Below are 15,086 nucleotides of genomic sequence, written 5' to 3'. Positions count from 1 at the left end.
TATACAGAAAATTTACCCTTATTCTGGCCTTTCCAATTAAATATTTTTGATTACGATAAGATGTAAGAAAAAATTAGAAATCCACTTAAGAAGCAGATTGTTATTTGGCTCACAATGGAACTGTATCAGCTGGGTGATGTGGTAATGTGTTATAGAGGACGTCTTGCAGTTCTATGATAGATGTTCCGAAGTCACAAAAAGGTTCGGATCGACCCCTTCCAAGTCAACATCTTCAATGATCTTAGGTGCTGGATCGTATTTACTAATTATTTTATATGAAAGATTATAATACATTGGACAGAGAGATGCTGTATTCGAAAGGAAGAGTTTATCAGTGTCTAGTTTGTTAGCGTCAAAGCTCTTCAAAGACCTAGCCCGTTTAGATTGAAGCTAAATTGGTTGTGTGCAAGTACTTCTGCTTATTTTTTCTGTAACCGATATGAGTGAAGTCCAACACACATCTGCATCTTTATCTAATTAACTTGGTTATCGATTTCAATGAATTCGGACAACAAGGTGGTTCAATGCATTCGGATAACAAGATCGAAGATAGAACAATCAGCTCCTGTAAAGGCTTCAAAGTTCATTTCATTCTGAATCGTTATAAAATTGACGTAAAAAAAGGTTTACCAAAAAACTAAAAGATGAGTGTCTAGGTCCTTATACCAACAAGACAAAGGCTATAAAACCAGGGTTATAGCCATAAACCAGGGTTACCCTATGATATTAGAACCCAAGACGGACCTGTTGTTATGCGGTGAATTTAATGGCTAATCACGGCACATGTTGTTCAATTAACCATAAACAACAAGATCTTAGAACTTTACTTTACTTTACATCTGAGTTATTTTACGCTTCATTTAAGCTTATCCTTAAATTGTTGAAAACGCTAAATGCTTTCTTCGATTACTTATTTATGAGATCATTCACTTTCCTTGAAGATCACACACACCTAAAAGCTCCTAAAAGACATTCTCTTTTAATTGCTCCCACAAAGCCCCACTTTTTTTTTACTCGAGGGTACTTTTAAATCTATGAATGACATTCCGACCGTAGCCATATTTCAACCTGTCGATCACTACGGACCGCGACGTATTTTCCCACACGCGCGGCGGCGCTGATCAATATCGTCGGTTTCGATCAAGTTTGCTCAGTGCCTCCCAGTACCGACGGTAAGACTGTGCGCCCACGCGCCTACACGCGGCGCAATCAACTGCAAAACCTCATCCTTCCTCTCCCGGCTCACCCCACCTACCATGGAAAGAAAGGCAACGTGGCGGGGGCGGTCAGGGTCATGCCGCGGTGCTTGGACTATTTGGACTCGTAGAAGTACCCATTGCTCACTCACCGGGGACTAGTGTACCGACCGAAGGTAGGCTTCACTGCACAGTGCTGGATTTAGTGTTTTTTGTATTGTAATAGAGAACTTGCCCACTAGAGAAAGAGAGATAGAGAGATAGAGAGATAGAAAGAGAGACAACCGTCTTGGGATTGCGCACAAGGATGTCGTGGTCGTTTGATTTATGTAAGAGGTTCTGTTTTTGGTCACTTTTTTTCGGCACCTTTGCCGATGCGTAATCGCATGCTGCCCATGCCGAGGGTCGTGTGGGGTTGTGTGAGGCCGTGCTTGGCCACTTCTTCACACCGTGTCACGTGTCTTCTGCTGCACTGTGGTGGCGCCTTGCCAATCTCTGCCTTGTCCGCTGCATGCATCGCAACCAGTAGGGATGATACTGTGGGGGCACGATTACGACATTTTTTGTCCAATGTTTGCCAGATGTTTGCACACACGTGCATTGGGGTCATTGGTTGGTCTGGCGGCTACGTCAACGGAACGGCGCCATAAGGCGTAGGGATTTAGTGGGATATGGTGTGTCGTTTTTTTTTTTGCTGGTCTAGCTCGATTCCTCATGCCGTCTCTCCCACGGCAGTGTCATAAGGCAGCAATTTGCACGGCCTGGGGATATTGTAGACGGGCCGCAGGAAAGCTAAGCGTGTCTGTAATTAGCCTAATTAATGGACAAGCTGTGTCGGCTTCTACTAGAACAACTGGACGACCGAGGGGATGGCTTTATGAGGTTAGTTTAGTACGAACAAAACGATGATATGCATATTGCGAGTAATCACGACATTCTAGACGGTGGAGGTGAATCGATACAGTAAATCAATACAGGTTCTTCATTTCCTGTCTTATAGTTTAGTTTCTTTACACCGTAGCTGATATAGTACAATTTTAGAATCTATGTTGATTTACGTTGACTTTGTTGACATGACTCATATTGGTAGAAGTTGGTGCTGCATTATTTGGGGTTTTGCGCGTATTCTATTTCACTGGCAAGCATCATCATGCATTAAAAATCATTATGAAGGGCTCGATATAAGATGATTGATATGATCATTAGGGTCTTTAATATTTCTTTGTGAACACAGAGATAATTTACTGGATGGAATTTTTTGGTACAATTGGTGATGATTTTAGTGGCAGAGAAAAATCACCGTATAGTTCTGATATTCTGTTGTGCACCCACAGAGCTGGAGCATAGGAAATAGTTCACTAATTTGAAATTCAAATAAGCTTAGCTTAACGGTTGGATCTTGTATTGGCTTTAAGGAACGTTGTGTCTTTTATAATTAGTTTCAATCTTTTTTTGATTGGAATAAAGATTTTGAAAAGATGCTAACAGTACTGTTAGTGCTTCTACCATCTAGTATATGTCGCCACAAAAATAATAAGCACAGATGTAAGATCGAATAGCTTATCTCTTAACGGTATAGCTTCTTCTTTTTCTATTTGGCGTAACGTCCTACGCGGACATGCCGGCCTATACAGGCTTTCGAGACTTAATTCATTGCCACGTAGCCGAATAGTCAATCCTTGCTACGGGGGGCCGGTCCATTCTGGGCTTGAACCCATGACGGGCATGTTATCGAGTCGTTCTAGTCGACGACTGTACCACAGGAACAGTATAGCTTATAGTATAGCAAAACAAAATGCTAATAAAAATGGCCTTTTTCATGATCATTTAAATGTGGATGACGATTTCTACCCATTAATGCATCAAGGAAGGTCCATCGACTAAGAGCGAAGAGAATCGTCAAAAATCACATTAAAATATTGATACTCAATAAATCGATACTAAATGTTTATGCGAGAAGATTGATTCATCAAATAGAAACCCAATCATTGAACGGTTTCAACTCATGCAACCCCCCAAAAAAAAACAAACAAACAAACAGTCAGTTAACGATGTGCTAACGTCTACTGGAGTAGCCAAAAGAGGGCCTGGGCAGGTGGTACGATCTAATCCTCTTCATCCGTGGTAGTGTCGTTTAACTAATAATATATATTCAAATTTTATAACTCCTCTTCGCATCATTTCCATTTCTCCTTGAAGATATTCATCTCACCACACCAGCTGATAGAGAAGACGCTTAAGCGAGTGATAGTGATGAGTGAGTCCGAATGAGTTTGTGAGTTAAGTTGAATTATCATGAAGAGTTTTTTTTCACTCTTGTGTGGTTCAGCTCGTTACGATGCCTAACAACTCACTCGCAGTTAAGTAAATAATTCGTGAGTTAAATAACTCTTTTCAAAGCTAAATTGAGAGTTGTCAAGTTACTCACTCACAGTTACAATGATTTGTGGGTTAAATAACTCTTTTGAAAGTTAGACCTCCATGAGTGAGTTTACTGTCTGCATAAAACAGTAACTCACAATTCCATGATTCATTTTCCATGACTCTTGTGGAGTTTGCTAAACATTTAATTCGCCACTCTAAATCGTTAATTTTACATTAACTCACGTTAGAGAGTGATGGAAATAACCCATCTCTAATCTCAATGCACCAATGATCAGAAGTTGTGCAAAAGCATGTACACAAGCCTGACGAATATTACTCAGTCAAGTAATGCACGCCTCGACAAGCTAAATATTTACCCTTCCTTTTGCGACACTTGTTGGAAAAGCAATTAGCGTGGTTTGGCCGTAAGATGACAGAAAGAGCCCTTCGTGGAGTGTTGTCGCTGTTTTAGTACCGAAGTTATCAATTCCGTTACATTGGATGAGTACCGTACTGAGCTTTCCCCCCACCCGGTGTGCGGGTGGGTAGTAGTGATTTCAGACATTGAAGGTCCAAATTGTTGTCTCGCGTCGTCACCTTAGATATACAGCAATAAATTAGTTAAAAAAGCATGTTAACGTAAACGGTGTATGCCATGCCGGCAAGAGTCAAGAGTCAATCGTCTCCGACCGGGAAGGAGAAACTTTGTGACCGATTGTGACGGAGGGAGTCAAAAACAACGACGATCACCACCACCACCACCACCAAAAAGGCCAACGACACGAAACCGGCTGCCGGTTCGGAAAGGGAAGAAATTCAGGTGAAGGTGAAGAATTTCCGAGAGCATACACACCCGTTCACCAAAAGCCCCGTACGGCGCGTACCGGTTGACTGGTTCGCTATCTAGGTCTTCGGTGGTCGGTGAGGTTTTTATTTTTCGGTGTTGGAAAATGCACCACACCGTGTAAAAGAGTTGGAGAGACGCGATATCACTCGCAGATATACCCGCCAAAAAAGTCACCACGCAGTGGTCCGTGCTTGCCGTCTCTGTGTGTGCGTGTGTGAGCCATGGGCGTCTTCCGTCTGTGGGCTCCGCACCGTTCATCGATTGGTATGTGCATACATTCCGTATCGGTAACGCCGGGAGGGAAGATGTCGTTTGGCTGCCGTCGCTTCGTGGTGGTGCCGGTGGTGGTCGCGTTCGTACTGTTCGTCGGGCTGGCAGCGTTGGCCGAACCGTACCGGGATGGGAAGTTCGGTGCCCGGTTGGTAGGCCGTATCCGGGAGCGAAGGCTCGAGCGGGCCCAACTCCGGGCACAGCGGTTGCAGACGATCGCGTCCAATGAAGCGTTCGCCGCTGACTACGCGATGGATTTTCGGGACGAGATGGTGGCCGACACCACAACTACTGCTGGCGATGGGGAGGAGGACTACAGCATGAACGTCACTACGACTGTTGGGGTAGCTGAAGAGGAGGAAGTGCGTAGACCGCCGCCACTGCCACCGGCACTGCTTGCCGCCCTGAAGCCCTCCCCACGCCGTACGATGTTCGAGGGAAAGATCACCTTTCGGTTTTACCATGGGTAAGTCACGGTGAACGCACCGTCGTGGGTGCACCGGCGTGTAGGCTGTAACCCTCTCTGTATTTTAAAGGGGCAATCTCACCAAACAGACAACGCTGATCGAGGAGGATCGGCTGCTGAACGGTACCGGCTGCGCGGCGGACGAACGCTTCGCCCTGATCGTGCACGGGTGGCGCGAGAACTGTTACGAGGTGCCGTGGGTGTTGGCACTGCGCGACAACCTGCACCAGCATCGGGGTGGCTGCGTGGCCTGCATGGACTATTCTGCCTTTTCGAGCGGTGGGTACGGTGGGCTGGTCGGTGCGTTCCGAGACATCCGCGACGTGCTGATGCACTTCCTGCAGCAGCTCCGGTACGAGGGCGTCCAGTTCGGGCGCACGTTCGTGTTTGGGTTCAGCTTTGGAGCGCAGCTGGCGCTGGACGTGGGCAGCCGGATCGGTGGCCAGGAGCTGGAAGCGATCGATACGTGCGATATGGCTGGCCCGGGCTTTGATAGTGATCGGGCGTTTAAGCTGATGGATTTCCGGAATGCCGCTAAGAACGTACAGTGTGTGCATACGAGCATTGATAAGGGTACGAAGTTCCCGAACAAATGTCACCAGAACTGGCGCATGGGACAGTGTGGGTTGAGGCAGGCGGCGGCAGGACCACCACCGCTTGGATCGCACGGGCTTTGTCCGGTGTTTTACAACCTGGCGTTTAAGTACCAGTTCCTGGCACAGCCGAAACCGCTCGAGTGCGTTTCGTTCGGGGAGGTCGCCACCTACCCGCGCAACTACCGGATGGGATACATGGAGACGAGAAAGAGGTACGCTTGGCTTGTTATGTTAATTCTCCTTTAGGATCTAATAATTATCTTTTTTTTTAAATCTCTCTCTTTCTCAGTGAGGTCCGAGGGGAACTCTTTGCGCCGACCTCCGACGTGTTCCCGTACACGGTGTACACTAATCCGTACAACATCTTTGACTATGGTTTCTAGAAATAGGGAAGGTGGATAGACTCTCCAAAAAGAGAGTCGCAAGTGTCGCAAAAACAACCAACCCAGTGGTGCCAATTTTAGGACCTCCCAGTGCCAACTACCCCAGTTTGTAATGGCTTACACCCGACGAAGGTGTAGGAGTTGACAGATCCCATCGGGGGCAGCAAACAACCCACGGACGAGCGGAGGAGTCGACTTCAGGTTTCGTCATTGCTTATGTTTAATGTTCGGTTTTTTTTAACTTTAAGTGTCGATTGAAATACGATATACACTGAGCGAAAGGGAAATAAATATTTTACTCTTTACAAATACAAACCAAAGTTTTGGTAATTGATCCACCCTATTGTTTTTGTAAGTGCGTTCGTTAAGTACCGATCACAAATTCTCACTAGTTCCCAGTGAAGACTCTTCTACTTTAACTCTTCGAAATTGGTTTCGGTCGGTGCTTTTCATGGCGCCGTGTTTCGGTTTGTTCGATAACCGTGATCACACCGTTGAGTGATAGGTTAGTAAGCCACCCAAAGGGAAAAGACTTCTAAAGGAGGAGGAGCGACGAACTGTTTTTTTTTTTTTTATGAGGGGACCGTTTTTTCTCAGTTTTATGTTTGTTTTCCGCTTTTTGTTTGTGTTAGCAGTGCTTGTTACTTCACTAGCGTCATTTAGAAAGCTTTCGTGGTTCGATTGTACCACTTGTCGGATGTGATTGTGTGTGTGTGTATGTGTGTCGCCATTAGTGTTGAGGGCGATTGCAAAATTATGATAAGTTAGTACTATCTCAGAGACTTCTCGGGGAGTACGATCGGGAAACAAGGGGGGAGAAATAAATTAAAAATAACAACACCGCTTTTGCAGTCAAACATTGGGTTTAATTGGTTGCCTTTACGGTTCCCCATTTATGATTTTGCCGTTAATTTGTTTAGCCGTCGTTTAACAGGACAAGTGCGGGATTGAAAATGTGAAATAAGTGGCTCATATGAGACACTAAATTCGAGTTAGAGAAAGGATTTCACAGATTTGTTTTCAAAAAATTGTAACAAGCTGTACCTAATTCTTTTTTATTAGTTCTGATTCAGAATTCCCAAACTCCCAACATGAAATATAAGATTAATCCATGATGTTTTGATATTTTACGGGCTTTAGCTTAAATTAATATAGAAATAGAAACAACATTGAAACTCATATTGAATCTAGCTTTTTGAATCATGAATATCAAAAGATTCGATAATTATTCAATTTATGATTCAAATGACGTCATCAATCATTTCATAAATATTTGATTCATAGTTTATGTTTTGAACATCTTTTGGTTTGCTTCCGTGTTGCAAGGGCCCAGTGGAACATATTCGGAATGATAGAATATACCAAATTCTATCACTTGATATACCAAATATTATCACAAAATCAAACATTTCTGAAGATTACAGGGCTTCTCTGACCAACTCAACAGCTCAAGTGCCAATTCGTATCCTCCCATTTCAACATTCTCAATTGTTAGTCCATCGTAGGTTCAGGAAACTAACGAGAAATCTTTCGAATTATTATTCGAAATTTTAGTTTGAAACATTTTCTAATATTACTAAGAAAGGCTTAAGAAACCCTTTATTTAAACTCATTTTGATTACCACCACCGTTATCATCGTCATCATCATCTGTTGAACGAACGAACGCATCGATTGGTGGAAATCGTATAAGAAATGCCATTGCCATCGACCTACCCAGAGGTTCGGAACTGTACCGTTTACCACAAACCTCATCATGCACCCAAGAAGTAAAATATCCCCCCGCCTCGCAGACCTTTATAGTGTGTCTACACTAAAAACCAATTCCTCTCGAGAGCTCGAACGATGGAACAGAAAAAGAGAGAGTTCGTTCGGATCGGTCGTTTGGTCGATAAAAATCGCGAGCCGCCGAAATCAATCCTGCCGAATTTCTTATCTCCCCGTTTTCGCGCGTCGCAGACTTACGTACACACCGGAACGCGTTACGTCCCCGGGGAAGTTTGGGCATTTTTGGGCTATCTTTCGGGTGGCACATACAACCGCTGCAACGGCTGGGGATATACACGGCGCGGTAAGGCTTATGGAAGAATGATAATAATAAATTTCTTCCTTCCCAAAACTTCGCTTTTTGTAGTTGCGGCGAAATTATGGCCCCAAGACACGCACACACATGTATAGCGCACACGGAGACGGAGAGTTGCTTTCGGAACAGTATTTTGGCTCACAGTTTTCGCTCAGTCTGCCCAATTCGTCGCCATTTTTGGAACGAGCTTTTGCACTGGGCGGCTTTCTCGGTGCGGTTATATCGATCCACTACCCAACCATCCCGAGGCTACCATCAGACCGGTGTTTTGGAGCTTTCTTTTGCTTCGCACTTGGCGGACTGAGCAGCGGACGGGTGCGATTGATTTGTGTACCGTGCGTGACCGAGAATGCTCCAAGGGGGATGAAGGTTTTGCACCGAAAGAGAAAGTACACAAACCACCAAACACGACGACACGTGCGTAAATGCTTGTTCTCGCCAGAATATGGTTCAAATGGGGTTATGTGGCATTAAAAAAAGATCAATTTGCAAACATGAACATGAGTCATTCCGTGAGGTGTGTGAGTATGTGTGCGTATCTTGGGAGCCATTCATGCGTTTCCCTTTTTGCGCAAACGTTTTATTGATTTATGCTTGCGATGCATGATGGCCGTTTATTACGAGATAATTTGACGTTTTGGGCAGAGCAAGATGACACATGTGGCAATGTCCAATCCCTTGAACTGCCTGCACTGATGTAATTGTGTGTTTAAGGTCCATGACCTAGTGCAGAGGTTGGCAAATTCCGGCCTGAGCGAGAGAATGCATTAATTTCAACACAATAGGAAGTGAAGATAACAACATAACTTTTTCGGATTTTAAATTCAAGAAATTATTTTGAGAATAAATGAAAAGTCCCAACAGTTAAACAGTTTGCCGACCCCTGACCTAGAGGGTTAATTTTGACCTCACCATCACCCCTACATCGCTCTAACTAAACACGCAAAGGTGTCTCCATCGGTGTATCCCCACCGGTATTATGACGCTCCGGTGCTGACATCGTGCCAACGAATAATCACGTCAAAACAAATAAACGTTATTGCATCGCTAGTCAGGAATACCGGTTTCGGGTTATCCGAAATTTAGTTTGACAGTGAAAAACAACGAACCCCGTAACATGAACTCGGTGCCTGATGTCTCTAAACAACTAACGCCTCGTGAAGAGGAGGTTCGTGCCAGGTGAGCCAGAACCAGAAATCTGACCTCACCGTACTAAGCCGGTTTCCAAAGGTCTCTCCAGAGCTCCAGAGAAAGCTTTCACGATCGACACATGCAGATCGCAGATAAGCAAATCGGTGACAGGTGATATCTCTCATCGGGGGGCGGCGACCGGGTCTTGCAAGCGCAAAGAACCTTTTCGTATCCAACATCCCCAACACACAAGATCACAAGATCCATCAATTCTCGCGTGGCTCTGGCTTCCCTGAAGGGTGTGTGTAGTGTTGTCTTAAAGGTTTTTATTTGTTTTGTTCCTCTCCACACACATTCGGTGTCTTTGTGTCTCTTACTTCCTCCGAAGTTCCCGATTCTCCCCCTACATCTTGGGTCCTCTATCAGTGTTTGCTTTTTGAATCAGTGTTAAGAATTTAGGTCATCCTAAAAGTGTATAAAGGTACGGCCGCTCGCTGGCCTGTGTTTTAGTTTCTTTAGGCATCAACGCCGGGAACCATCAACCACGTCAGCGAAACTTTAGCGGGATGTTTGTACGACAGAGTATCAAGAGGTTGGCGCTGCCCGTGGCAGTGGCCATGGTGTTGATGCTGGTGCATCATGCCCATCCGGTCAGTGCCGATCGGTTTCAGGACAACATCTTCTTCAACTACTACAACTCTTCGGGAGATCTCGTGCACATCTACAACCTGGCGGAGAACAACACGTACGAGTACGACGACGAGTGTCACCCGGGCGCCAAGTATGCGATCGTTGTGTTCGGGTGGAAGATTGACTGTGAAAAGTACTTTGTGCAGGATCTCATTCGAAGTGCGTGGTAGTGGAGTAGAAAGGGATTGAGAATAAGAGGACGTCCCTCTAACTCTATTTTCAAATTCTAGATCTAACCGAATACCGTGGAGGCTGTGTGATGTGTATGAATTACGATCGCTTCGCGCAACTGCCAACATACGCCCGGCTGCGGCGTAACTTCAAAGACATCTATGGTGTGCTGAAGCAGAAGCTAGAGTTCCTCGAAAAGGAAGGCTTCAGCCCGGACAATGGTTTTCTGTATGGGTTTAGTTTTGGAGCTCAGGTGGCACTGGCCGCCGCCAAAGAGTACGGCACACGCAAACTCAAGGAAATAGATGGTAAGTAGTCCTGTCTTTCGATTAGCCTTGTTAGGTACTAACATCTCCCCAACATTTTGCTCTCTCCCTTCGTCATCCAGCCTGTGACATCGTTGGCACCGGCTTCGACACCACAGACGTCAATGCGCCCAACCACCGTACGGCGGCCAAGAACGTGCAGTGCATTCACACCAGCCGGAATTATGGCACGCGCCATCGGACCAGCTGCCATCAGGATTGGATTATGGGCGACTGCGGTATCAATCAGCTGGCAGCACCCCTGTCCCCGTGGGGTTCGCACGGCGTCTGTACGCTGCTGTACAACGCGGCGTTCGAGCATGACTTCTTGGCCCGCGCCAAACCATCCAACTGTACCAGCGAGTCCGAGGTTCGGTCGTGGCCCGAAGGCTTCAAGATGGGGTACAACGAACAGCGCAAGGCCACCGTACGGGGTCAACTGTTTGCGCCCACGTTTGCGGAGTTCCCGTTCAACGTTAATGTGACGGCTAGCTCCAACACAACGACAACGGTGCGTCCACCGGCCAGTGCGAACGATATTGAACAGTTGCCAGGGTTCGAATTCCGCTCCGCTGCGAATGAGCTGCTGCTCGAGGGGGAGAACAACGAATCGGATGAGCAGGATGAGAGCTAAAGTAGGGACCGGGGCGGGTCGAATTGAGTGCGCGCTAACGTTTAACGAACCGAAAAACTAATGCATTCCACGATTTTGTCGCAAGTACCGCAAGCGGTTGCGGCAGCGAAGGAAAACCGCACCAACGGAAAAGGGGCGAAAGAAAGATAATCAGATCAAATGCTGGTATGCTGGTGGGCAGTTTTTGGAGTAGTTTTGTGTGTGCCTCTGCCTCTCTTTCTCGCTGCAATGGTGCATGAAGGGAAGGAGAACACGAATTTCCTCCGTTTTGGTTGGCACCCAAACGGTTCAGTTGTTCATTGATTAGTTGTGCTCAAAATCGTTTATTGATTGCAGTATTGCAGGCTTTGCCGGTCTGTCGAGGGTAATTTTTGAGCAGCAATAGAGGAAAAAGTATTATGAAACAAAACAGGAATGAAATAAATAATATTTAACATTATTCAAAACAATTTTGTGGAATTAATTTGGAAGAAATCAGTGGCAGTCAATCATGACTTATTAGTGCTGAATATAAAAATTAGGCATGATGCTAATATGAGAAAGACGCCAAACAACTAACAACATAAATAATCAAAAACAATTAGCATTTTGGCTGGACCATCTCAAGACTATCTGGTTAAAAAATCATTCCAAAAATCTTGTAGAAAACAAACATGTTTCTACAAGAGTAAACCAATATGTATGCATAAATAATCATACTAGAAAGTTTTAATGGAATTGTCATTTATCAACTTGATTAGTATCTAAAATTGGACTACCATTTGTTTCCAATATTTTTCCAAGCGTTCTTCAAACCAAGTGATTTTGATTCTTAAGAGATAAAAGAGAACTCTGAGCTTTGTGTTAATTATATATGGAATTTGATTTATGCTTTTTTGAAAAATAATGACAAATATTAAGTAAAAATAATTTATTGTAAAAGACCTCAATTTGCTTTATTAAAAAAAATTGAATTTTACTTTATCTATTCATTACGAATATTATATTAGATGATCATGACATTTGTTTGTATTTCAGATCACATTCTAGGCTTTTATGCATCAAAAATATTCAAAATTAGTTATCGATTCCATTTGATGTGGTAAATTATAAAACTAAACTTCAAACGAACTACGAACAGGTCTTTGTTTCACGAAAAAAAAATGTAAATTATTGGACTGGTCATTCAAAAGATAATCGTTTTAGACATATTTAGTGTAGGTGTAGGTTAAGTGTACCAATTATGGCTATATTATGTCATTATAATTCCGATTTTACACCTGTAAAAATAAGTATTTGGTAATATTTTAAAAGTCAATATGTTTTCTTAAAGTCTATAATGTGTAGAACACGAGGGTATTTTTTTATTTTGACTCAGTGTTTATAGAAATAATAGAAAATTTCGATTAAAATTTGCATCTCAAATTACCATTTATGACTAAAGTGTTCCTAGCAATTCGCCATAGATGTACCAATTGTGGTAGTAAGCCAAAACTCTAGGATATTTAGACGAAAAGTCAATAAATATAATAATGGTAATAATAATAAATATTACAAAAAAATGATGATTTTAAGTTAGAAATATAGTTAGGTGCCTGAAAATCGCTAATATCCTACAGTGCTGCTGTTAACAAAATTGTAAGAGATACCAAAATTCTTAGCAACGCAATTTAAAATGGTTATATTTAACAAACGGAATTGAGCAGTACGGAACTAATGAAACAAAAATGTTTTAAAATATTCATATTTGAAATGAAAAATCCTTCCGTGGTGTTAGAATGCAAATAGAGAGTTTTAGAGCGAAAATAGTGTCCGTTATAGCCATAATTGGTGCTATAGCTACAATTGATACACTTATCCTAGTTGTCAATTTTTCCTAAAATATGGCATAATTAAACATTGACGTCATCTGTTTGGTTAAAAATTCAAAACACTAAGAACAATTTTACTTGAAATTAATTATCTTTAAGATTTGAATGTGCATGCAAATAAACCACATACAAATATAATGCCATACAACAACAATCTTTCCAAAGACGACCGGATGACCTGCGGTACACATCAGCTATGCATATTGTAAAATTTCGTTGATTATATGTCATAATCGTGAACCACATTATCGATGCACTTAAAAGTCAATTGTTAAAAATCGTTTATGCATGATTTATCATTAAAGACAGCATATTATCACCCTTAATCCAGCAATGATCACCAACCAACTTGGAATGATCACCATCACCGGCAAATCGGCGGCAGCTTGCCCGTGCATCCTTAACCTTTCTTCATCGAGTACGCACGCACGCACCCAAGTGTTCGCAGGTCCCGCATATGGTCTTACGTACTAATGAGCTACACATATCATCTTTTTTCGGACAGCCAGTGCGCCGTAATGCAATTCCAATGCCGATTGGAAGGGATGAATTTATTCGTCATTTTTCAAAAGTGATTACGCGACCCGTGGGGCAAAGCAAAATAAATCGATTCCGACACCGGCGGCACACGCAGCACATGTGATTCCATCCATCCATGTGGCGTGGTCCATCGAATAGGTGCGAAGAAGCCAAATCCCTCCATGCACTATGGTTCCGCCAGCCGAGCCGAGACCAACTTGACTGAGTCACTCGGATGACTGTGTTGCCGTTACCGTCATCCGTCCGACTGAAATTGTCGTGGGCCTCGGTCGCTCGCGACGTCTCCGTCGTAGGCCGTCGAGGGGTGCGAGTTTCCGATTTGCCGTTTTTGTCGTATTAGGCTCATTTGTGTAGTTTTTTCGCCTTTCCAACTAATGGTTTGCGGCGGTGGGTTGAGTTTTGCCTTTGGCTCTCTTGCCAGCGTATACCAAACAAGGCCCGTCGCGCTGGATGGTGGTGCTGTGCTCGGTGTGTGTGTGCATATATAATTCTGCGCCCACGTACACCTTGCCTCATGGGCATGGAAAGCACTCTGCACCGAGTGCCTGCACCGTGTTGGCTCTGTTGGATTTCACAAAATTAGAACAAACAGCGAAATGAAGACCTTGGTATGAGTATTTCGGGGCGAAAATTCAGGAAGTAAGATCTTCCGAGTGTCTTTCAATGTTCAGCCTACTCAAGTCCTACGTTTGATATCAGCCAAGGATAAGTTTTTGAAGATCCTATTCTTGTTCCAATGATCCTAACAACAAGATCTTATCTTCTTCTTCAACATGGGCCATTAACTGTTCGTTGAAATAAAAGCTCCAAAATGGCAATCAGTGGTGCAATATTCGACCAAATTAGACTTATTAGTCACGCAGCCCCATCTGGGGGCCCATAGTGGCCAACAACGACAACAACAACAACAGCAAACCGGTCCCACTCACGGCCGTGTACCGTGTTCCGCGTGTCGGAGGCGGTGTAGGCCTATAACGTCCGCTCGGTTACGCATGCGAGGAAAAGGGAAAGAGGACACTTTGGACACCCCCGCAGAAACCGGAGTTGCCGCCTACGAATATCCACCCAGGTCCAGACACCACCGGCTATGCGACTATGACCTCATGGATGTGCCCGAGAAGGCAAAAATATGAGCAAGAGAGAACTTGGGAGGAGAGAATCGAAGGCGTCGATGAGCGCATGAATATCCTGCAATCCTTTGACCTGGTTTCCATAAAAGGCAAATATCTGGTCGCTTGTCCAGGCGGCCATAACCCCTTCCCTCGATGTCGCTCCCACCACCCAGGTGGGAGGATGATGGTACAATATGATTTTGCTCCTGTACGGGCGGTGTGTTTTAAGGGTGTTTTTGTTGAGGGCCCTCGCTCTCCAGCAGCAAAAGGGCTGCCGAATCTCTAAATCTCCTAAATCATATCTCTCGGCCGTCTGGTACGCAGACTCAGTTCGTCAGCAGTGGTGTAGGCCTGTCTTATAACAAGAAGAGGGGAAGGAAGGATAAAAAAACCCACTGTTTTGCCTGTGCGGAGGTTGGTTTGTTGTTGTTGGGACTGTCCACGGTTAT

General features: G+C 44.2%; 2 protein-coding genes across 2 annotated transcripts; both read left to right on the top strand.

Annotated features, from left to right (window-relative positions):
* The first annotated feature begins 4,127 nt into the window (after positions 1-4,127).
* On the top strand, positions 4,128-6,442 carry LOC1271021 (uncharacterized). Its single transcript, XM_061659420.1, has 3 exons — positions 4,128-5,143; positions 5,214-5,951; positions 6,029-6,442. Exons 1-3 carry the CDS (start codon positions 4,629-4,631, stop codon positions 6,120-6,122), a joined length of 1,347 nt encoding a protein of 448 aa, XP_061515404.1. The 5' UTR covers positions 4,128-4,628; the 3' UTR covers positions 6,123-6,442.
* Positions 6,443-9,826: 3,384 nt separating this feature from the next.
* LOC133393784 (uncharacterized) lies at positions 9,827-11,574 on the top strand. The gene is made up of 3 exons (XM_061660255.1): positions 9,827-10,184; positions 10,256-10,504; positions 10,585-11,574. The coding sequence occupies exons 1-3, from the start codon at positions 9,902-9,904 to the stop codon at positions 11,133-11,135; spliced, it is 1,083 nt and encodes a 360-aa protein (XP_061516239.1). The 5' UTR covers positions 9,827-9,901; the 3' UTR covers positions 11,136-11,574.
* Positions 11,575-15,086: the final 3,512 nt, after the last annotated feature.

The sequence above is a fragment of the Anopheles gambiae genome, chromosome 3, assembly GCF_943734735.2.
Source record: "Anopheles gambiae chromosome 3, idAnoGambNW_F1_1, whole genome shotgun sequence".
Classification (NCBI taxonomy): Eukaryota; Metazoa; Arthropoda; class Insecta; order Diptera; family Culicidae; genus Anopheles; species Anopheles gambiae.
This window is presented reverse-complemented; position numbering and strand designations above follow the sequence as displayed.

What these genes read in the sequence shown, in the direction of transcription:
- LOC1271021 (XM_061659420.1), top strand. Translation starts at nt 4,629, where the DNA reads ATGGGCGTCTTCCGTCTGTGGGCTCCGCACCGTTCATCGATTGGTATG. An exon ending in ACCTTTCGGTTTTACCATGG is followed by an intron (nt 5,144 to 5,213) that starts GTAAGTCACGGT and finishes TGTATTTTAAAG; the next exon opens with GGGCAATCTCACCAAACAGA. An exon ending in TACATGGAGACGAGAAAGAG is followed by an intron (nt 5,952 to 6,028) that starts GTACGCTTGGCT and finishes TCTCTTTCTCAG; the next exon opens with TGAGGTCCGAGGGGAACTCT.
- LOC133393784 (XM_061660255.1), top strand. Translation starts at nt 9,902, where the DNA reads ATGTTTGTACGACAGAGTATCAAGAGGTTGGCGCTGCCCGTGGCAGTG. An exon ending in TGTGCAGGATCTCATTCGAA is followed by an intron (nt 10,185 to 10,255) that starts GTGCGTGGTAGT and finishes TTCAAATTCTAG; the next exon opens with ATCTAACCGAATACCGTGGA. An exon ending in CAAACTCAAGGAAATAGATG is followed by an intron (nt 10,505 to 10,584) that starts GTAAGTAGTCCT and finishes TTCGTCATCCAG; the next exon opens with CCTGTGACATCGTTGGCACC.